The sequence below is a fragment of the Cheilinus undulatus genome, linkage group 14, assembly GCF_018320785.1.
Source record: "Cheilinus undulatus linkage group 14, ASM1832078v1, whole genome shotgun sequence".
In the NCBI taxonomy this organism is placed as follows: domain Eukaryota; kingdom Metazoa; phylum Chordata; class Actinopteri; order Labriformes; family Labridae; genus Cheilinus; species Cheilinus undulatus.
Window position 1 is genome coordinate 22,934,171 of NC_054878.1, and position 22,768 is coordinate 22,956,938.

General features: G+C 38.9%; 1 protein-coding gene across 2 annotated transcripts in view; it reads left to right on the forward strand.

The window, feature by feature from the left end:
- Positions 1-22,768, forward strand: part of nkain2 (sodium/potassium transporting ATPase interacting 2) — a 141,462-nt gene that overhangs the window by 108,416 nt on the left and 10,278 nt on the right. For both annotated transcript variants that reach the window (XM_041804668.1, XM_041804669.1), the window contains exon 5: positions 12,626-12,686. In XM_041804668.1, the coding sequence (XP_041660602.1) occupies positions 12,626-12,686 (61 nt within the window). The remainder of the gene's footprint in view (positions 1-12,625; positions 12,687-22,768) is intronic.

Here is a 22,768-nt window from a genome sequence, read left to right on the forward strand (position 1 = left end):
CCAGCTGTACAGCATTATAGATGAGTAACGAAACCATTGCATTGCATTACTTTCATTGTTGTGAGTACAAAGAGTTAAAGTGATCAGAATGAAGATCATCCTGAACAATTAATGTGTTTCCTTGTTTGTTCTATTACAAACTAACTAGTGTTTTATCTTCACGTTCCAACAATTTCCTGTTATATCTGAAAAGTCTCTGATTATTTTTCCAATAAGCTTGACAAAAATGTTTTTGTAATGCTTTGGAGCGCAGAGGGAAGATGTGAGCGGATGTGAAGCAAGGGGCTTCTCCAGTGAAATACAGAGTCTTCACTTAAATATACACACTAACAGGATGACGGGCAGACTGAAGCATGGTGGGCTAATGTGATTACAGGTTTTTTAGCTCTAATCTACCTGCTTACAGCACAGCCAGAGTTATAATTAAATGGTATTTCACAACAAAAACATCTAAGATGAGCCCTCCTGCTGTCTTAGGAGCTCAGAGTGCATGCCTGGAAGGTTTTAGATGATAAGAATAGCTTCAGCCAGAGTGGAGGAAATGAAAGAAATCACCTTCTGTTTGTTTTTGATTTCAGAAGCGCTCAGACCTCCACTGTACACAGCTAAATCACCTTATTATGAAGTGTTGTGGATCACTGTGATAAAATAATTGTAAGCTTTGTTTGTTTTAAACATTGGAACAATTTATTGAAGCAATGTCAGTTTATTTCAGAGTACTGTAATACTGAACAAACCAAGACTGAGCTGGTTCATATCTCTAACATATTTACATAATGAATAGGAGCATTCATGACCCTTTGCTCTCTGCATGCTTTCAAACTAAATTTTGCCTTTCCAGATAATTCAGTGTACAATATAAAGATGCATAGTAGAAACAGAAAGCAGCCAGAATAAGACCATTTGTTGGGTCACTGCAGAGTCCCACATACATTGAATACAATCCCTACACTTTACCAAAAGATTTTTTGCCACAGTTTAACTGATTTACCTGACGTAAAGGCAGAGGTGTCAAGTAACTAAGTACAAATTCTTCGTTACCTTACTTAAGTAGAAATTTTGGGTACCTATACTTTACTAGAGTAATTATTTTTCAGCCTACTTTTCAAGTAATTATCTGTACTTTCTACTCCTTACATTTTAAAAACAGCCTCGTTACTGCTATTTCATTCCAGCTTGTTTTCATTCCGGCTTGTCATCATTCAAAAAAACACAAATAAAGAACCCAAAAACCTATCCAGATAAATCACGCCATGCAGATAGAGTGAATTTGATTGTGGTTTGATGAGACGTATCAGCACAATATCATTCCAACACCCTATTGGTTTGTATACGATCCATCACACCTGTGTACATGACACAAATCACGTCACAGTCCAGCAAGGAAATAGCAGACATATGTAGCCTAGTATGACCATGTCCGTGGTAAAGACTTAAGAGAACTCGAGCGAAATGTCCCAACCAAGCACCAGCGAGTAGGTTGGTAGTACACATATTTGGTTCTTGAATGCATTTGCATTGTACTAAAATGCATTCATTTTCAATGGACATAAATACGGCTGAAACGGGTGCATCCCAAAATTTTCAACATTAACATTTTAGTATAACATTATAGTCATTATGGCCTTGAGAAAATTTTTTTGGGGGGAGGTGGGGTAGTACACTATAGGCCCCTGTGATGCGGCGTAAGCTTTTGTCCTTAATGGCATTTTTTCCCCCTTACATTACTTTTACTTTTATACTTTAAGTAGTTTTGAAACCAGTACTTTTACACTTTTACTTGAGTAAAAAGCTTGAGTTGATACTTCAACTTTTACAAAAGTCTTTTTAAATCCTAGTGTCTATACTTCTACCTGACTAATGAATGTGAATACTTTTGACACTTCTGCTTAAAGGCGATCAATATCACGAATTAATCAGTCCTGCAGACCTCCTAGCGCCGTGTAGCCAGGTGAAGGGAAGCAAGAGTCTAGAAGAGTCTTGTACTGAGTTAAGGCACTAGCTGATCACCTTTAACATCTATGAAAATTCTCCCTTTTTTTTTTGCTACATACTTGTAATTGAAATGGTGATATGCTATCAAATGACTAGACCTTGTGAGGTAAGAGAACGAGTAAAGTTGCATTGTACACGTCTCTGTAGCCACTGTAGCTAGCTCCCATTTGAGCGCCAGTTTCCTTTCCTCTATCCTTGGTTGTTATATAATCCAAAAGCCAAACTGGTAACAAATGGAGACCTGTTTGGGAGCCAAACAACAAATTCTTCTGAGCTGAGCCAAATGATCTTTATATTTTAAAAGAGAGATCCCTGTTTCCCATCAACGAGCAAAGCTGGATGTTGGTGGTACGGACATCAGCTGAGGGAATACGGATGACATCAGAGTTTAATGTACAGACACACACAAGTGTTTTTTTCTGCCTGAATATTTCACTACTTTTGGGACACAAAATGAATTAAGAATGTTTATATTTTTGCACTTTGAATACTTGGCATAGTCACATACAGCTCATGGCCTTTTTGGTAGCATTTCTCTATATAGAAATCCCTTTTTGCCCCCGAAGTGGAGTTCTATGCTAACGATTGATGAAGATGTTTGAGTTCCCTAGGCAATGTCCAGTTGACTTATGAATATGAAGTATGGTGATAGGGAAAAATCCAGGATTTGTGATAAACTTTAGAGCTCCATGATACACACATTCCAACATGTGAAGACTGAGCAGATGCATTCATGTACAATACGTCACCATGATCAAAAGTAGGTAATAAGCTAGACTCAACTTGTCTTTTTTTTTTATGAAAAAAGAAAAGCAAGACTTGTTTCTGTTGTAAAATCACAGCTTTTTAGTCACTCTTTAAAAGTCAAATTTTCATCAAATAAGAAAATATATTAACTCAATTTCATGACCATATTTAGTAACATTTTTTAGTCAGTGCTATTTTAGCTGAAGAAGTTAAAAACATGACTTTAGTTTTATCTGCATGTAAAACACGTTTTAGCTGATGAAGTTGGTCCTGTTCCATGTCAAATGCATGCTGAAGATACACAAAAGCTTTTGCAAGCGTAGGTGCACAGCAGTAAATGACTGTATCATCAACGTAAAAATGAAGAAGAAGAAAAAGATTTGGAAATATTCAAATTCGTTGGTACCCTGTGTTAAAGAAAGAAGGCCCACAATGGTCGTGAAATAACTTGAAACTGACAAATGTAATAGTGAATATAGATTTACTGAAAATTAAATCTAAAATTTGAATTGTGGTTCAACAGAATCATTTAAAAAAACAAATTAATGATAGCTATCCTGGACAAAAATAATGGTACCTTTAACTTAATGTTTTTTTTGCACAACCTTTTGGGGCAATCACTGCACTCAAGTGATTTTAGTAACTCTCAGTGTGACTTTATTTTTTGTTCACACACATGGAGTACAAGGTACATTTGAAAACATAAAAGAAATAAGAATTCTCTGTGAGGATGAGGTAGAAGCCTGCAAATGACTTATATAAAAACCACACCCAGGAGATGATATTAAAAAGATTACTTTTTACCTTTAATGTGACTTCTGCCCCTGACAACAGGTATTAATGCCCACTCGTGAGCAAACTGCTCCAGCTGTCTCAGGTTTGAAGGGTGCCTTCTCCAGACTGCATGTTCAATAAGATTTAGATCAGGGCTCACACAAGACCACTTCAGAATAGTCTAATATTTTGTTCTTAGCTTTCTTAGCTTTCATGTTTTTAGCTGTGTGTTTTTTGGTTATAATCCTGGTGGAACCATGACCTGTGACTGAGACCATGCTTTCTGACACTTGGCAGCACATTTGGCTCCAGAATGCCTTGATAGTCTTGAGATTTTATTGTGCCATGCACAGATTCAAGATACCCTGTGCCAGATGCAGCAAAGCAGCCCCAGAACATGACCGATCAGAGCCTCCTCCATGTTTCACAGTAGGTACACTGTTCTTTTCTTTGTATACTTCATTTTTGCATCTGTGAACGTAGAGCTGATGTGAGTCACCAGAAATCTCCAGTTTTGTCTCATCTGTCCAAAGGACATTCTCCCAGAAGCTTTGTGGCATGTCAGTATGCATTTTGGCAAATTCCAGTCTCACTTTATTTATTATTTGCTTTGAACAGGGGAGTCTTCCTCTGTTGTCTTTCAGTAAGTCCACTTTAGCTCAAACAGTGACGGATGGTTGGACACTGATGTACCTTGACCTTGGAGTTACCCTCAGATCTCTTTGGAAGAAGTTCTGGGCTCTTTGATTACCATTCGTATAATCCGTCTCTTCAATTTGTCATCAGTTTTCCTCTTGTGGCCACGTCCAGAGTGGCAGGCTACAGTCCCATGGACTCTAAACTTCTGGTAAACATGTGCAACTGTGTTCTCAGGTACATTAAGCTGCTTGGAGATGGTCTTATAGCCTTTAACTTTAACATGCTTGTCTATAATTTTCTGACAACTTATTAATTAATCAAATTATTTTCACCTTTTTGAGGGGAACCATCAATTTTCTCCATGTATATATTACTGAGGATACTGGATAAAGTAGAAACATTTTTTCTATATGTTCATTATTGGAAACAGAAATGAAGCTTTTGTCATGGGCTACAGTTTCTATTTTCATTTTATTGACTGAATTGAATGTTGTTTTGTTGTAACTAACCAGGGGACAATGAAGTCACATCAGGTCATATTGTATTCATGAAAAGCAGCACTGGGAGCAGATTGGTTTTCATAGTCATTGTTATTCAAAGTTCAGGAAAGAGAAAGAACAATGCATGAGAATTGAATGCCAGTCAACCAAGACAGCTGCTGTGCCTCAAAGCACTAATCCCATATTTGTTGAATAAGTTAAACCTCCTAGATTTTGTTTGTTTCAGACTGTGGCAGGTAAGAACTTCATGAATCAGTTGAAGAAAGGCCTACAGGAAGGGTAAAAAGCCACTGGTAAATTGCTCTGTTTAAAAGCTTCAGCGTCAAATGAAAATGTCATTGGTGGAGTGTGTGTGTGAGGTCAAAACAGCTTTTACTTAATTTGTGGTTTATTCGCCATTTTACACAGGTGCCAAACAAATTTAGATGAAAGTGATTACACATAATTATTTATTAAAGTATTACTGTGATTTTTCAATGCGGCTTGAACCAGCTGTTAAAATATTTTCATTAAATAATTTACAGGGCAAATTGTAGCAAAACATCAGACATAAAAAATTGTATCCAATGAAAGAAATGCCGTCATCAAACCACAATTTATCCGTGTTACAATAATGCTCCCATGATGGATTTATTTGGGATGAAACATTTTATAGCAGTGTAATGTATCCAGCACAAACAAGGTTATCTCACAGGCAGAGAAACAACTGTGCAATAAAGACTCCTTGTAAACAGTGTGATGGTTTTGGGTGTAAAGATGCAGAAAATGGAAGCAAAATCATTAAACATCTTATTAATGTCACAGTCTTTGGAAATGTTGCTTTTGCATTAACTTGTGGGCTGATTCAGACTTCACACACCTTGAGGAGGAAACCTTGAAAATAGACCTGTCAGCACTTTGCGCTGTTGTGTTTGTTTTGGCGAATGCAGCCTCCCCCTTCCTCCTTGGTGGAGGACACAGTGCTTCACCGTGTCTCTGACCTAAAACTGCTTTCCCTGTGGCGTCTGTCCTTGCTTTCTCAAAGGTCTCCTCCCATGATGCTCCCCCTGAATATTTGGTTTCAGGCTATGCAGAACAAACACTGACGGTTCTTTCTTCCTTATCAAACAGCTGTTTGACATTCAGCTAATTCTTCCTTGGGACCCTTTTAGCACTTCCAGGTGTTATCAGAGTCTCTGTGAGGAAGTGTTTGGGACTTAAATATTGTTGGACAGAGTTATGATTCAGCTATCATTTTAAGTTCATTGCTTTTTCATGTAGGCTGAAACTATTGTTGGATTCTTTTTCATTTGGGATAGAGACTTTAAATGTGGAAATGACCATATTCAAGAGAAACAAAGTAAAAAACAGCAAAACACCCTATGTACTTTTTCAAATGTCTTTATCATTAAATGTAAAAAGTAAATTTACTTTGATCAGGTTTTGTCAAGTAATGTTTAATAGCAGGGTGAAGGAAACCATATGTACTGCTGTACTTAGTAAAATCAACTTAAAGTTAGAAAGTAACCTCTAAGGGCTGGGCTGCCAATTTGCTGATTCATACCCCTGTCCAGTAGGTGGCAGTAATCAGGCTAAAGTAACACCCAAACATGCAGAAAAAGAAGGAGAAATTTCACTGTCTGAGCGGTTCCCGTTCTCGAGTTATCTTGTACACATACAAACAAACAAAGATACAGAACCCTTTACATAACCCCCTGCTGATTTCATCGGTGTGGGTAATGATGCAGCCTAACTTGATGCGATCAGTCATGACTAATTCCTGCGTGGGATGCATGCTGTACCATCAGATTATTGCGTTTTGACCTGTTTCTTGCTGTCACTTTATGTCTTTAATTGGCTATATCTTCTGTTTTCTTCTTTCAAAGCTCATTTATGCGCTACATTTGAAATGCATATAGATGTGGATGGAGCTTTCTGTCTGTACGGACAAAATCTGAAATATTATTGCTAATTATAGGGGTGTTGTCGAAAGTTAAAAATTGGTACACCCATTCATTATCTCCAGATGAGGAATTCAAAAGATTTTGGTGAATGCCACATTTTTTTCTAGACTTAGCACAAAGAATGAAGATCAGCATTAGTTCATGCAGGACACTGTAGTTATAGGCCCCGCTGTGATTAGCTGACAGCCAGCTGATCCCAATTATCGCCTGCTCCCACAGCCAATCACAGCTCTTTGACTCAACGCAGCGGTGTAAATATGACATACTCCTCACTAAACCCTGCTTGCATTAATGCTGATGCACCACGCTGCTGCTGCTGGCAAAGCTTGACTTCCTCCAGCCCAGCCTCCTCCTTTATAGCATAAAGCTTGTTGCACTTTCATTTTCAGATTCATGCTACTATGTTTTAATTGCCTCTGAACCAATTTTATTGTGTTCAATACACATTGTCATATGCATCCATCCGTATGGGGGTTTTTAGCTATGCTATGCATGCTGCTTGACTAACCCAGGGAGCATCTTTTAATAGAGCCTCCTCCACCAAGTAAAACTGAATATTCATTTTGCAATAAAATGGTAAAATGTATGATGAGTGTTCCTGACTGAACCAGATTTATGGTTTGGGGGCTTAATATCTCATTGTATCTGTGTCAGATTGTATAGCATTTTGTTTCTGGGATGAATTTCCCCCTCAGGATTAATTTATCGCAAATTATTAATACTAGGAAGTCTTACTTTAGGTTTCCTGGTACTGCATTTTGCATATATTAGCATACTAACTAGTTAAATAAACAATATTAGAAGACATTTAAAGCTAGTGGCTACATCTGCATCGCACAAAGCCTACTCGTTGTTATTGCAAAGATTTGTTCGGAACATTGTGTTCAAGCTATGAAGTGGAGAGATATCAGCTGTTGCAGGGAGACAAGAACATGTTCTGTACATAATGTAATTTCTAGGCTTTTGATGATATTTTTCTTGCATAGCTACCTACAAAGTTTACCATGGCAACAAGTACCTGCTGAGCTATGTGTTTAGGAGACATGATAAACACTGTCCTGCTGCCTCCTGGATAGTGTGAGCATTTAAAAATGATCAACATGTTTTTGTGCTCTGTATGTGGTACATGCCGGAGGTGGCCTATTGTACAACTCATAGCATGTCAAGCTGATCAGGGCATGATCACATGCTGAGTGCTGTTTCCCATTTCCACTCATCGCAGCAACATTTGCTTTGGTAACTAGGTAACCCTAACCCACAGACAAAATGACAAAGAGGAACCATTGTCTGTCAGAAAAAACCTGGAAGCAACTGTCTTTTATAAAATTTATCCAAATGCAGACAGAAGCTACAAACCAAAGAGGAATGTTTACAACAACAGAGGGTCCAGGGAGAAGCTTTTACGCTGTTTCTCAATGTTTTTATCTTGCACATGTGCAAACTGTTATCAGACACTGTAATTAATTGTTAATCCTCTTTAAAAGAAGAGTGAAACTACAAAAGGATTCACTTTAAGGGGAAAATAGCTGTTACCGATGCTGAAAGTTTGCAGCTGCAAGATTTGCAATTGTTCAAAAACTGCAATGATTAAAGTGGCATGACAATCAGTGAAAAACCAAAACAAAGAGTTAAAAGACATTAAATGTAGACATTGAATAAGGAAGATCTATAATTGTTAGCAAAGTTGAACAGTAAAATAAGTTACCGTAATTGGAAAGACATGGATTTGATCGTCAGCTCCTGTAGTCACATCTCAATATGTCCTTGGGCAAGACATTTAACCCCAGTTTCCTCCCACTGCTGCATCACTGGTGTGTTAAAGTTTATGGATGCATGATGGGGTTTGACTGGGAACATCTGCTGAAGTGGGGCGGCAGTTCAGTCTATGGACTTGAGTTGGGAACTAGCGGGTCACTGGTTCAAGTCCTGGTGTCAGCAAAAGTATGGAAACGAGTCTGGTAGCTCATTCCCCAGCTACTGCCAAGATGCCCCTAAGCACAGCAACCCCTCATCCTGACATCTCTATTAGAACATGATCATCCTCATTGTCATGTACTAATGCCGTGCTTATGTGAGTATTTGAGCTGTCTTAGCCTATATGAGAAAGAGATGAGATGGTTACCAGTATCAATGACAACTGTGGAAAAATGATAAGTAAATAATGCACAGATAGCTTGCTTCGTAGGTTTACTGAGGTGAGATACACCAAACAGCTCAGGAAGGAGGAGATATCTCTGTGACTCTACTCTGCTCTTGCTTGCACCACTCACTGTGACTGCCTGTCAGAGGTCAGAGACACAGACAGACAAGTAGGCCTAAAGGAGAATTTTAGCCATATAGGCTAATCATAAGCTCAAAACACACCTGCATTATGGATGAAATTAAACCAAAATGCATTATCCTACCTTAGACTGTTGGCTTCATGGATAAAAACTGTAGGAGTAGGAACTCACTGGTTTCAGCTGCTCTTCTTTTACTCAGAAAGACCATGAAAAGCACTACCAAACAGCCCTTTCCAAGTCCAGCCACAAATTCTTTATTGGATTGAGGTCTGGGCTTTGGCTCAGCCACTCTACAGCATTCACCTTGTTGTCTTTAAACCATTTCTCTGTAGCTTTCGCTGTATGCTTCAGATCATTGTCTTCCTGGAAAATCAATGTTCTCTGAAGGCGTAGTTCTCTTGCAGACTGAGTATGATTGTCCTCCAGGATTTTCCTTTGTTTTGCTGCATTCATTCTAACCTCTACCCTTACAAGCCCTCCAGGGCTGACTGCTGAGAAGCATCCCGACAGCATGGTGCTGCCACCACCATGCTTCCCATTGGTTGGTGTTTGTCCGAGCATAGTGTCTTGATGACCAAAAGCACCATTTTGGTCTCATCAAGAACTTTCTTCCACTTGACCATGGAGTCTCCCACATGCCTTTTGACAAACTCTAGGTGTGATTCAATATGAGATTTCTTAAACAGTGACTTTCTTTTTGTCACTCTCCCATGGTGACTGGTGAAGAACCCAGGCAGCAGTTGTTGAATGCTGCTGAAGCCTGTAACTCCTTCAAAGTATTCATATGTCTTGGTGGCCTCTCATCTTCTTTGATGACAGATTTAACTGGACTCCAGCAGATGCTCAGTGCTGGGGATTTTTTTTCTTGTATCTATGCCTTGACTTATACTTTTCACCAAATTTTTCTCTGAGTTGCTTGGAGTGTTCTTTTGTCTTTATGGTATAATGGTAGCCATGAATACTGATTAACCAGTGACCGGACCTTCCAAACACAGGTGTCTTTATACTAAAATCACTTGAAATCACTAGTTGTGAGACTACTAGCTTTATAGAAATCTGTTTTTGATTTGACATAATTTTTTTTGGTCAAAAAATCCAAATTATATTGACCATGACTGATTAAGAAAATCAATAAAAGGATAAAACATCCAAGGAAGTGAATACTTTTTATTGGAGAATAATCATGATCCATCACAAATAAGCAGCACACTCTATTCAGAACAATGTATCTGATTGTTTTACAAAGGGAAATTGATGTATTTACTCATATTTATTTGTTTTTGTTTTTTTATGCAGGGACAATTGTCATTGTTTTCTTAAAAAAATACAGGCATTGTATATTTTAAATTTGTATCATTGTATTTTGCTCTGATTGTATCCCAAATAAAAAGATTTTTTTTTAAAGAAAAAAATAAGTAAGCAGCACAAGTCATGAAAGAGATACAGCAACAGAACAGCAGCTTCCAGTCATTTTTATGACGATAAGAAGATAACATAGTAAAGGTCATTTCTAATTTCTAACAGTAAATATTCTTCATATTACACCTTTAAAGGACCAGTCTGTAATGTTTGCAGTTAACAGGACTGTCAATTACAACTGCAGACAATAAAATGACTCAGACTTAGTACTCTTAGAAGAAACAAGATAAGATGCATGCAAGTAACAGCTCTGTCACTGCTAATATCGCCTCACTCGGCCATCTTATTTGTGTTTCTTCACATCTTTAGAAGATAAAATCAGATTTATTGTCAACAGGATATTATGTTTACATGCAGCAGCACCAAAACTGAACAGTCGGCTGTCCAGAATATTAACAGGATATTGATGTGCGGAGAAATGCGCTCTGTCACAGCTGATCAAATGTTCTGTGTCATAGGGTGCTGGTTCAAACAAAACTGCACTGAAAAGTCATTTTCAGAGGCAATGAGGCTGCAGAAGACAGAACAGCTTCAGTTCAGCTTTGACTGCATGTGACAGAAAACTCTCAGTAGCCTCTTAGAAACGTTCAGACTTTGTGGGATTAAAAGCCTCCTTTATGTGAATTCTGAGAAATAACAAATTCAGCTGGAGTGCAGAGGGAAGGCCTCTGTTGCTTTAGGTCATCTTAATCTTCTGAAATAAAGGTATTCAGCTGAACTGCTGTCAATGCTTGTGACAACTGAGATTTTTTAGCAGCGAACTTTATTAGCGTAGTAATTTCTCAAGGCATTTCTAAAACATAAAGCCCTCTGTGTACCCCAAATTGATTTTCACATCAGTGTTGATGCTTGTGATAAAACTGGCAGCGTCATCGACTTCGAGTGTTTTGCCTCACTTTAAGTCCAATCATCCCAAGCTGAGAAAAACAGTTCATTTCTGTAACTCATCTACATGTTGGATACAAAGGAGACAAGGGGAGAAATAGGGAGAAATTGGTGAAAGGGAAGGAAATAAATAAAGTGGAGGGAGAGAGACAGCAGGAAGGACATGGTAAGAGAAAGTACAAGAAAAGGAGGCAGGAGAGAGGGGCTTTGGGAGCTGAACATTATTTAGACTAAATGAGGTCAGGACCTTGAGATATACGCTGAATCTTAAATGTAGTTGCACACATTACAGCAGTGTTTGGGTTCTTGTGTTTGTGTGTGTGTTGGAATCCATCCATGTAGTCAATAGAATACACAGCAGGTCAATGTCAATTTTTAGAGCCTTATTTGATCAATAAAGCCTCTTTATTCCGGTAATATTTAGTTTAATGCCTCATATGCACACATGCACACGTCCATCACAACCTGCCTTCAGCCCCTCTTTTTATCTGTCTTTCCACCTCTGTTGCTGTGGACTAATCAGGTCAAAAAAGCCCAACCTTATATTGACCGGACCTTCCCTCGTCCTTGCTCTTATATGCTGCTTCCTCCAGGTCGCCTTGGAAACAGACAACCAATGAAAGAGCAGATCAGAGAGCAAGGTGTTCTGCCAGTGTGGAACTGTTAACTCTGTCTAAACACTGCCCACCTCTAATTTCACTCATTTTATTGGTTGCACAGAAAGACACAAACCCCCCTTTTTGTGGGGTTAAATGTGCAGCCACCAATGTTTTCAGGTCTGCAAATGGGCACACAGCCTCAGTGGGTGGTGATTTCAGGTTCAGTATGGAACTATTTACCTTGAAATTGTGATACCAGAGCAATAGAGGGAACTGAAAATTCAATTTCAGTGATCACAATCTCACTAATGTTCACCTGCTTTGCCATAATGGAGACACAAGCCTGACAATTCTTCTTTTTATGGCTGTAAGGTTGAAGATTTGTAGTAAAACAGCATGGGCACGACTCTGAAACCATTAATATTTAGTCCAACCTTGTAGTTGTCACTGAAGATGCATTTTAGTACTTGTGTGTGCATGTGTGCAAGTGTCTGCCTGCATGTACGTGTGTCCATTCATTCAAGTGCTCTATTTTGGAGAAAAATACCACAGTTCTGTTCTGCTCCACTTACACCAGCACCTGTTTTCTATCTGCTACACCAATTTCTCATCTATCTATCTATCTATCTATCTATCTATCTATCTATCTATCTATCTATCTATCTATCTGAAAGCCTTACATGGAGGGTTGAGGCTGTTATAAATGCAAAAGGTCCGCGACTACATATTAAAGTAAATGCAGTGGAATACAATGTCCATACAGTCCATGTACAGTCCAGTCTGTTTGTCTGTCTGTCTCAAAAGAATAATCCCGCCTCCTGTTTCTGCTTCTGTCTCTACAGCTGATGGGGTTTATCTACGCCTGCTATGTGGTTAAGCTCATTTCAGAAGAAGAGGATAGCTGTAAGTACATCTTTCACACTCATGTATGTAATGTTTACAGACATGGAAATATTCAAACAAAAGGCTTTAATATTTCATCTTAAGTAGATTCATCTTGCGTTAGAAGCATAGACTTTAGAAAGTATTAGATGAAGTCTGACTGATAACTGCCATTCAGTTTGAGAGGGACACTTTTGATGCCAATGTTGAAAATGTTGTCTAAAGTAACTTTATTATTTTGTGGAAGAAAAGAATGCAGATTTAAGCTTTGATGCTAATGCTAACAAGCATGTCCTACATTAAGTCTTTACTCTAAACTGACAAAGAATAAGACATTCATCTCAACAGAAAAGGATCAGATTGCTGTCCATACATTATAAAAGACTGGAAGAATGATCCCACGCAGTGGCCCAAAGTTTTTATTCCTACATATTTATTTTTTATCTAGTTGGATCACCTGGTAGGAGATAAAGTCACACTTAGCATAATATCACTTAACCCAGGGTTTATGGTACGTATGAAACAGTCTAACTCTGTGTTCTCCAACTCAGCTCTGTGCTTTGGATGGCAGAAATATCAAACTTAAATGTAAAAGATCCTGACTTTAAAGTTTTGTTGTAGTTGCAGGGGGCCTCACAGCTGTTCTTCGGCATTTTGGTTTGTGGTTTGTTTTCCCCCTCAGTGCAAAACAGGAGCGACATTTTCTTGGCATCCCCCCTGATGCTGACTGTATCTATCAGGACTTGTGTGCATTAACTGCATCCACAGTCTCAGTTTGAGAGTGCTTCTTACCACCATTTCCTTTTTCTAGACTGCAGAACTTAACTTCTGCTTCCATGGCAGTGACCGCTGAGTCCTTTGTAAACAGCTCAATGCGCTGACTATTATTTACAAGAGTAAATGAATTATGACCATGAAAACATAGGAGCAATGTAAAAGAGTGTTGTTGGCAGCAGATCTAGAACTGGAATTGTACTCTCCTCCACAGTCATTGTTGACAAAGCTGGCCCACCCCGTCTTGATTTTGGTGACATTGATTTTGGAGGGAGAATTAAACATTGACAGGCGCAGTGATGGTCCAACTACTTTCATCTGAGAGTGCAGCAACAAAGAACAGGTGGTTCCAGACTGGGTGCAAGGTGGCTTCATCTCAGCTGTGTCATGGCTTCATTTCCATTTCAGTGTGTATGTTAACAAGTCAGGGCTTTCAGACCTGCCAAAAATCTAGTGCAAGGAATCTGGAGAATAAACGATTCCTATTTTTTCACAAATCACACACTTTTGCCAGTCAGAACAGACAGAAAAATGTTGGACAGCCATATACATCTTGTTTTAGCAGATAAGTATGTCCACATTGGTCAACCAAAGAAAAAGTTATTCCAGCCCAGGCTGTGTCATTTACAAGCACAGATAAAAAAAGCATGCAGAATTTATTTACCGAGGTGAGGGGGGGAAAGTCTGCTGATTGTGAGTTAACGAGCAGAAGACATTGTCTTTTCTCCCTCCTGCTCTCTGTCTGTCTGTAACAGACGCTAACACTGTTGTTTTCATTTTAATGAGATGATAAAGGAACTTTTGGTCAAATATGTTAGAAATCGTGCAGGCTTTTAGGGTAGGTGCCTCTGTGATCAAATGCAAAATCAAACTTGTGACTGTTCCCTCTGTCCCCCCTCCACCCCTGTTTCCCTGCCTCCCCTCTGCTTTCAGTCTCAGTAACAAATCAGATGTGTTAAATGAAGCTATCTTGGACTGAAGGGCTTTTACTGACCTCAGACAGAACACCAAGTGAAACTTGTAGTCTCCAGCATCTGCAGCCAGCAGCTCATTCATTTACTGTAACACAGAGAGACAGAGAGGAGTGTGGAGGAGTGTGGAGGAGGAAGAGAGCTTGGAAGGCTCAGGCTTTATCAAAGTTGTCTTTCATTCAAAGTCTCACCTACACACTTACAACTTTTAACCAGCATCACGAACAACAGTCATAGGAGAAAAATCAATAAGAGTTAAGGGGTTTGTTTCTCTTGATTCTTTTATCACCATACAAATGTAAATCAGGGAGTAAACAACCATGTAGTGTGCATTCAGTAATTCAGAGTGAGGTGTGGGTTAAAGTGTGGAAAATGAGGCAAATCCTCATGTTCATTTGGTTCTAGTTGTATTCTGAGTGTGTCTGTGAGCATTAGCCATAAGGAGCCTAGTTATCTAAGGCCATTAGTTACTTATTCCATTAAAGCAGCAGCAGCCGTTCTGCTGCAGGATCAATACCTTAGCATGTCTTATTCAACACTGAATTGAGGATTCTGTTTGCAGACACATAAATATTGACAGGCGATAAGCAGGTGGAAACAGTTTGAGTACTGAGAAGAAAAAAGAAAACCCTTTTCCTTCCATCCTCTCTGCTCAGCAAACTAAGGATGAGATTTACAGGGGGGGGGCTTTTACAAGAGTGTTTGGCAGCACCATAAAATAGACTTTTCTCTTTCTAAAAGCTTTTCATGTTGAAATTACCCCTTTGTTCAAAGAGGTCACATATAAATATGAAATGATCAGATTTTTACTGTGAAAGGGTGATGTAACGCCACATTTATTGCTCTTTCATGTGGAGTAATTCTGTTCAAAGAGGAGAATTTATTAAAACTGCGGCTGCTCTGTGGTGACAGGAAACCTCAAATTCCACTTGTTCCATGTCTAAATAATTAATGTCTAACAGTTATTATTTGGCCTTTCTTAACTGTACTATTTTGGCCTCTGGCTCTCTGTGCTGCACATTTCTGCTTGTTTTGCAACCAGAAAGGGAACAAAACAACATTTTCTTACGATAAAGCCAGAGGAGTGAACCATGTGTCCCTGTGAAAGTTAATGTGCTTGAGACGTGTAAAGTCATGCTTAGAATATGTACTTTTGTAAGCCTATATTTCATTTACAACTAAAAATACAGGCAGACACTTAGATTAACAATATTTATTAATAAATGTCTTCTTTAAAGGGTCTGATAACCTGAATTATTCCCAAGACTGATGATGTCTAACACTTTAATCTGAAAAAAGTTATTTTAGCTATTAAGCAAGAGAGTTTGTGATTCTTTTTATTTTTGTCTGATTTTACATGTATGAGTTTGAAAATTAAGTCACAGTGACTTAATTATGACTATGCACTGACCATGTGACCATTTGAATCAAATATGAGGGCAGCCGTGTGGTGGAACTGGCCATTGTTGATCCAATCTGATCAAATCACACCATCGCAGCCCTGTATAGGAACATGTTAAGCATTTCCCCCTCTTCTTAACTATGTAAGACCTTTGAACCATCAAAAATCATCAGATAATTCTAATTCTTTGAATCTGGTGTCATTGTAGACACAAATTGTGACAGGAATGCCCAAAAACAGCACATCCTCCACATTATGATGGGGAAACACACCAACAACTGTAATGCAGAAGAGCTGTGGTGTGGCCTTGTGCAGTACAAATAAACTTTAATTCCAACTATTTAATATTATTTAACATAATATTATATTATTTTGTTTTATATTTATTTTGTTTGAGTGGCACCATCAATTCTGAATTAAATAGTATTATGTGAGGTTTAATCATTTCTACAGAAAATTTGATTTAAATGCTTACAGCCAGGAAGTAAAAGCTATGCTGAAATGGCATTTCAGGTCATTGAGGGGGTTACATTACATTTTTTGTTTGCCTAGCCTAGTGGTTATATCTGTGCACCCACAGAGCCTGTTTTTCTCAAAGCAGGAGGCTCAGGTTGAATCCCGGCCTATGCCCTGTTTTTCAAAGTGTTAATCAAAATGCTGACATGGAAGTTGCACAACAGGGCACACCTGCAAATACTTCTTGGACTTTTATATACTTGTACATAGCCATTAGTAAACTGTACTTGGGCTTCCAGAGATTTCAAATTTGTTTGCACTTAGACCACATATGAGAAGGCTAAAATATTAGAGGAGGCAAGGTATCCAGGTCATTAAGCCAGTCCTCTTTTAGCACTTCATACAGGTCTGTGTCTCCAGTGTCTCTTTGTGCTAGGTACTAAGTATGTTAGTTTGCATCCATTTCCTCTTGAAGTTGTGGCCAGTATTTTTTAATAAATTAATCAGAATTAAATTTAAAGGTTGAATATTTTTCCTAAACTTGGGTTGCTATTTTGCATTCCAGAGGTGGTGGAGCACGACTGGGATTGTGTCGATCCTCCCCTCTGCCTGATGGTGCCCTCAGGCGGGTTTATACGCGCTATCCGAGCTATATTTCAGCCTTGGTTTTGGCTAAAAGTTCTGCACAGTACTGTTAATGATCTCACTGAGGATATAGAGGTATCAAATATGGCTGATTCGGCTTTAGAGAGTTAGGATGGAAATATTTCATACTAACAAGATAAACTTTATCACTTCAAACCAAATTCTTCAGACAAATATGACCACACTACCCTATCGGCTGACTACATCTTCATCTATTTTGTGTTTTATGCAGTTTAACAGGTTTCAAAGCAAGATCACATGCTTTGAGTAAGAGGAATCTGCAGTGTGTAGACAAACACCTTCACAGTTAAATTCACACCTAAGGAAATTTACACCTCCTAGCTCACCTAAATTTTTTTGGAAACAAATGCAGACTTGAGTTCAAAAGAATGTAAACTGCTCAGAAATGAGCCATCATGGTGTGAACTACAGCCACAGCTGATTGTCACTCTTCCTCTGATGGGACCAGTGATATCAGAGGAAATCACCATCCAAATTGAGGTTTCAGGTGGCTATTAAGGCCTAATGAATATGAAGAAAATGGCAGCGTTTTGTCACATACATCATTTCTATGTGACAAAAAGATGATTTCCTCCAGAATAATTTTGGGAGCTTCATTGTTATCCTCATGCCGCAGAACGCTCCCTCCTGTGAGTGTGGCTGTGGATGAAGCAGTGTAGGAGACTAAACAATAATCAGGGAGCTTTTGTCGGGAAATGTGCCTCGGGTGAAGAAGCTAATACTCGCTGAGGACCGATGAAGATTTTGAGTTGCTGAGAAAGCTAATTACTCTGATAATTATTCTGTGCATGTGTGAGTGTGTGTGATTGTGTGTGTGATTGTGTGTCTGTGTGAGGGAGATTAATCATTATTGTCAGTATGATCCGTCTCAGAGCGACTCTGATGTGTCAGACAGATTATTACCACACGTACACACGACTAGCACACAAATATACACAGAATAACCCAAAGATAACAAGACTGAGCTTATATTGAATTTTCACGACTGAAAACAATAAAATAACACACTTATTCTGCCTGTGTGCCAGTATGCAGTCCCATATGTGTTAGGGAGTCAGGTCCTGTGTCTGCTAGTGATATTCCACACAATGATTGGCTGTAAAGCTGGTATATGACGTAGCATGTTGTGATTGGCTGTATGCCAGAGTTTAAGGGGGCAGTTCATCCAAGTCAAGTTCCTTGTTGACTGAGCATAGCTGGCAAAAAAAAAGCTGATTTTGTTTAAAAAACTGAATATAACAAACAAATATCACTTGCTTCTTAGTGTAAGCTGTGTTAGCCTGCTAACATTCATAAACTGATTGCAACTTGCAAAACCTAATAAATTAATGATATAACCACAGCCCGAACTACACAAACACCATATGACAGGAAATATAGGATATATTAGGGCTGTCAAGCTTAAACCTATGAATTGTGATTAATTAAGGTCAACAATTAGTGGACTTTTTTAATCCCATTTATTCCATGCTTTATTGTCTCTTTCAACGCACTTTGGCTAAGCCACTGCAATATCTTCCTGCAGCCACAGTGATATAAAATAAGACTAAAAGGCATCTGTGCCAAACAGAAATCCAAACAGAAGGGCAATTACCCATAAGACAGCAGAAAAATCCAAAATGTCAGAACAGTTTTGAATGCGAAATAGTGTAATTTTAAAATTAAAGGAACAACAATGGCTCCTCAGCACCACCAGCAATGTTCAACCTACCTTAATGCTGACATGCTCAGGAGAGCATGGATGTGAAGGGTCAGCTGCCTGATACAGGAACTGCTTTCACGGGCACCTGGTGTGCTTTGCCAGGCCTGATCCAGCCCACCGCATACTAGGTGCCCAGGACTCGGTGGGCTGGTCCAGACACTGGGGGTGACTGTGTGCATCATGGAGGGGGCAGCTTGGAGGATACCTGGAGAAGATGACTATAAGGGGGCAGCATACACGTACAGTAGAGATCTAAAGGTATCATTAATATCACAGTGAAAGCGTCTCAATACATGTGGCGGTTTCAAACGATAGGTCTTAAGGTCAAAAAGTGTAGTTTATTTTAGTGTTGCAGAGCGAAGAGACGCAGGAACTACAGTCACCACCAGCCTCTGCGTACCCATCATCCTTTGCTCTCCTCTCACTGGCTTGATCTAACAGCGCATAAATATTGGATGATGCAAGAGGCAACGGAGAGCCAAGTGACAATTGTGGGTTTGATAAATATCAGCATCGCAGTTTTCATTTTTTGTTTAAGGTTCTTTTTTGATACCAAAATAAATACTGTACCATAGACTTGTTACCCTATTAAGTATCACCGTATCATGAGATTTTGGTACTGTTACATCCCTACCATACCGTCATTACCAGCTGCAGGACCCTGAGCAGATCTGGTACTCACACTGGCAACAGCCAAGGCCAGAAGAATTATGTTGACAGTCTGTACGCCCATCCATCTGTCTAGGCTGTTCTTTTTAATGCAACACTTGGGGGATTTTCTTCAAACTTCGCATAAATGCAACTGCTAACGCAAAGATGAACTGATTTGATTAAGGAGGTCAAAGGTCAAAAGCTAAAGGGGCCTGTGTTCATCACTTGCTTGTGAATGAGACACTCTCAAAACACTTTGAGAGGATTTCCTTTAACTTTATGTAAAAGTCCACTCTGACTCAAGACAGAACTGCTAAGATTTTGGAGGTCAAAGCTCAAAGTTATCGGGCCTTATGCTCTTCCCCTACTTATTCAGTTTTTTGTGAATCAGACCACTAAAGAAACTACCCTAGCCCTTCTTCCTTACCCGTCACTGTACTTGTATGCCTGTAACTGTTGCATATGGCAGCACAAAACCATCATAGTTCTAGTTTATGATGTGGGCATTATAATAGGGTTAATGTGTTTTCTGGGGGTTTAAAGTTGTAGTTTCTTAAAATAGTCATACACACTGGCTGAAGAAAACCTCATGAATAACGTGAATATTTAAATTGGGCCGCCGTGGCTTGATAGGCAGCACACTGACAAGGTTAGAGGCTTCATTTCCTCTTGTGTTCAAAGGGTCGAGCATGGCAGACTCTCTGCTGAGACTATTTGACTGCAGCATGAATCAGCAGGAAAGCCATACTCTTCACACCGGGTCTTTCTCCCACAAAAGGATCCACACAAAAGAGAAAATACATCAAGCACAGGGGTTGTTCTCTGCATTGTCTGACTGAACAGCAGTAATGAGCCCAATGATCATAAAACATCGCAGTGCTACAGTGGTCCAGGAAAACAAAAAGACGCTGACAGACAAAGAAGATCATCCGAGGCCCTGGTGTGTGGTGAAATAAGAATTTCATATGAATGCATTAAGAAGATTATGGGAGTAGTGTTAAAACAGCATAACTAGGATTTGGTAACTTAAAATGAATTTTTATATAACAGAAAGACAAGGAAAGGCATGTGAGGACAGAAACAATCACTGGGATCAACACAGTGTTAAAACTAGATTTACTGCCAGGTGGTTATATGCCGTATGAGGTAGAGCAAACAGCAACAAGCATCGTGATGGGTCAAGAAGAAATGCTGGGGTGATTTCTGTGAAGTGTAATCATAGGCATGAGATGAACTGAGACCCAATAACTTTGACATTTGACCTCCAAATTTTAATCAGTCCATCCTTGATTGTTTCATAGTTTGCCCTATGACTTCCCTAATGTCATTCTTAACCTGGGATAGACATTTATTTGTGCACCAACAACCTGAAAACATAATTCTTCCAACCTTGTTTATTGCTGAGGAGTAACAAGACAAAAAAAAGATGTTTAAAAACTTTGGAACAGGTAAATGAGTCCGCACACCAGAAGCTGCTCCAAGGGCTATTTAATCGAGATTATCACCACATGTGACGTTTCGGGCCTAAGCCCTTCATCAGACAATGAGATACAGGGGATACACCTTCATATATGTATGATCTGGATCACCTGACAAGTCATGTGACAAAATAATGTCGGTGAAAGGAAAAGCATACCAAGAGCTATATACACCCATCTACAGGATATGATCAAAGCTTTTGAAATGAGTCTACAATGCCTCAACATGGGTGAAAGCCATCTTAATCATCGTGACATGTAAAGGATATATAGAAAAAAAGTAGTGTACAACCCCTGTAAATCAAAGACAAGTGATAATAACACAAAAACCATATAAAAATATAAAAGTATTCTTGCTACAGGTAGTGTCTAAATGTAAATATCTATCCCACAGTGAATGGAAAACAGACGATGTACACATTTAAATCATTGACTGGGGGAATGACATCCACACAAACAAAAGGACCAAAAAAGCATATCAATAACATCCTAAAGTTATTAAAGAAAAGGCCTAAGATCAAAGTCCTCATTAAGCCCCCTTGGGGACAGTGTGTCCAATGTATAAATCCAAAAAGCCTCCCTCTTCAACAACTTTGGATCTTAATATCCTTTAAATTTTAAATAATCTCTAATGCATGGTTAAAATCACAGGAAAAACTCAGATTCTTTATCAATAAGGTTATTGTTCAAAGGGCCTAAAAAAATTGATTTCTCACCAATGACTAAAGGTGTCAAACACAAAATGCCTTTTTTCTGCAAAAGTTTGATCAGTTTTAGTGAGAGGGGTCTGGCTGCAGACTGCAGATCTCATACTATGTCATACATTCTTGCAAACCACTACTGTGAGATGTGAGAATTGCCTAGGCCACCGACAAACCCCGAGAATGGGTCCTCCCAAGTTGAGATTTAATCAATGAATGAATGTTGGATCTGTAGCATTGGTGCCAGTCTTGGTGCCACTTTTCATCAATTTTTGATACTTTTAACCCATTTTGCCGCCAAATTTTCTGCCAGTTATTTCCCCTTTTGACACAGTTTTACCACTTCATGCCTATTTTTGCCTCTGTTAATCCGTTTTTCCACTTTTAACCCATTTTGCCACCTTAAACACATTTTGAACACGGTTGGCAGTTTTATTTATGAAATAACCATACTGCAAACATTACAGATTAAGCAAAATTTCAAAAATGAAGCCAAAAAAAGGCCGGAGGTCTTATCCAGAATTTAATTATGTATAGACCCATTTTAGAAGTAGTTATGCAAACTGTGGCACTTTTAGCTATGTTAGCTTTTGTTAAAGCTAACATGGCCAATATAGTAAATGCCATCTGTAGGCCAGTTTAAATGCTTAAGGACATAAGCTTTAGCAAATGTAGACTAAGCTAACATAGCTACGTTAGCTACGTAGGTAACTTAGCTGCATAGCTATGTGAGCTTTGGCAAACATACCATAAGCTGACAGTTCAGGTAGCTTTAGCTATTAGCTCCATTAGCAATGTAAGCTACCTACCTATGTAGCTTATGTTGCTAATATAGCTCTGTTAGCTTTAGCCTTACGTACGTTAGAATGTTTCCATGGAGACTGTCAGACTGGGGCGTCTGAGATCTGCAGTCTGCAGCCTGAATGTCTTTGTTCTGGTTACTGAACATCAGAGATTGTGGTTCTTTTCTACTTATTTCTCACCACTCTTTGATTTTTATAAAAATTATTCCGTTTGAAAAATGATTTGACAATGCACCACATTTCTTTGCACAAATCCACCAACATGTGAATCAAAACACATGGGCAGCTGGACTACCAGTAAAAGATACAGGTGTGATTCTTGTTAAGAGAAAGATTCTCTTGAATGTGAGATGAAAAGATGCCACTATGGTTTCTGTCTATAGAAAGCAGGTGGTGAGCTTATCTTAGCATGAAGCTTAGCATGCATCTGTTTTATAACACTAATCTTGTTGTTTATCTTGTTTAATTCACACAAAAACCTGGGTGGTAATTTTTTAGA